Source organism: Acanthisitta chloris, unplaced genomic scaffold (genome assembly GCF_000695815.1).
Source record: "Acanthisitta chloris isolate BGI_N310 unplaced genomic scaffold, ASM69581v1 scaffold17251, whole genome shotgun sequence".
NCBI lineage: Eukaryota > Metazoa > Chordata > Aves > Passeriformes > Acanthisittidae > Acanthisitta > Acanthisitta chloris.
In genome coordinates this window covers 1-1,033 of record NW_008655635.1, presented here as the reverse complement: position 1 = coordinate 1,033, position 1,033 = coordinate 1, and the positions used below count along the sequence as shown (strand labels likewise).

General features: G+C 53.6%; 1 protein-coding gene across 1 annotated transcript in view; it reads right to left on the bottom strand.

Moving 5' to 3' along the window:
- The window catches only part of C1QTNF6 (C1q and tumor necrosis factor related protein 6), a 2,389-nt gene extending 2,219 nt beyond the window's left edge, over positions 1 to 170 (bottom strand). The window contains 2 exon segments of the mRNA XM_009083996.1: positions 1 to 2; positions 5 to 170. The exon segment at positions 1 to 2 is cut by the window's left edge and continues 49 nt beyond it. Coding sequence (XP_009082244.1) covers positions 1 to 2; positions 5 to 170 — 168 coding nt within the window.
- Between the last annotated feature and the right edge of the window lie 863 nt (positions 171 to 1,033).

Here is a 1,033-nt window from a genome sequence, read left to right as displayed (position 1 = left end):
TCGCTGGGAGGGAGTGGTGAGGTGTCTGTCGAAGAGTCCAGTGAGTCACAGCAGCGCTTGCAAGCACCAGTGGCTGGTTCTCTGGGGTTAGGTTCATCAGTGGGTGCCCCAAACACAACAAGAGGGAGAAGAAGGAAGGTCAAGGATGTGCGCAGGTAAATTAGGTCCATGGTGACCTGGGAAGATATGAGGAAGTGCCAGAGTAAGGTATAAGATGGGAAAGACACAAGGGATGGAGCAGAGATCACCACGAAACATCTTTCTGTGACTGGAGCCAGGGGTGAGATGAAATGGCAATGTCCTGTGGAGGGAGTTTATATGCTTGTAGTCCCTCGAAGTTCAAGGCTGCAATCTGACTAGCAACCACATGGCCCAAGAGGATGCCCCACTGCCTTCTGCCCAGTTCAGTGGAGAGTAGGTGCTGACCCTGGAAGAAGGCTTGATGCTCACTAAGCAAACCACTGGTGCCACTAGAAGATTCAGTCCCCAGGCTGGGATAGAAGGAGACATAGAATCATAAAATCATTAAAATTGAAAAAGACCTCTAAGGTCATCGAGTCCAACCACACAATCCTTTAGCTAAAACATGCTCTGGTAGGCTGCTGAATCTGTGGGGAGGGCTGTAAAAAAATTGTCCAACCCTTCAGTCACTCACTGCACATCAACTCCTTACAGGAATTGAACCCAACAACCCCCATGTCCTAGAGGGAGTCTGACCCACATTTCTTGGCAGAGAGCCCTCTTCTGCAGGCTGGAAACTTAACTTCAGCTCCCTCCTTTCCCTCAGTCCCCTTCCCCCAGTGCCCAGTGGATTCTCAGCCAAACCCCGGCACCTTCCCAAGGGAACGGCCGATCCCTGAGCTTAGCCTTTGTAGCCAGACCAGGAGGGAGCTGCTCTGCTCCGCTGCCGAGGGTGAAGGAGCCGGCAGCCTGCAGAGAAGTGTGCTTACGAAAGACAGACACGCCAACAAGCTGAGAAAGCCCCTCTCGCAGCCTGTGCCCCCATCCCGCTGCCTGCCCCCCGGCGCAGCGC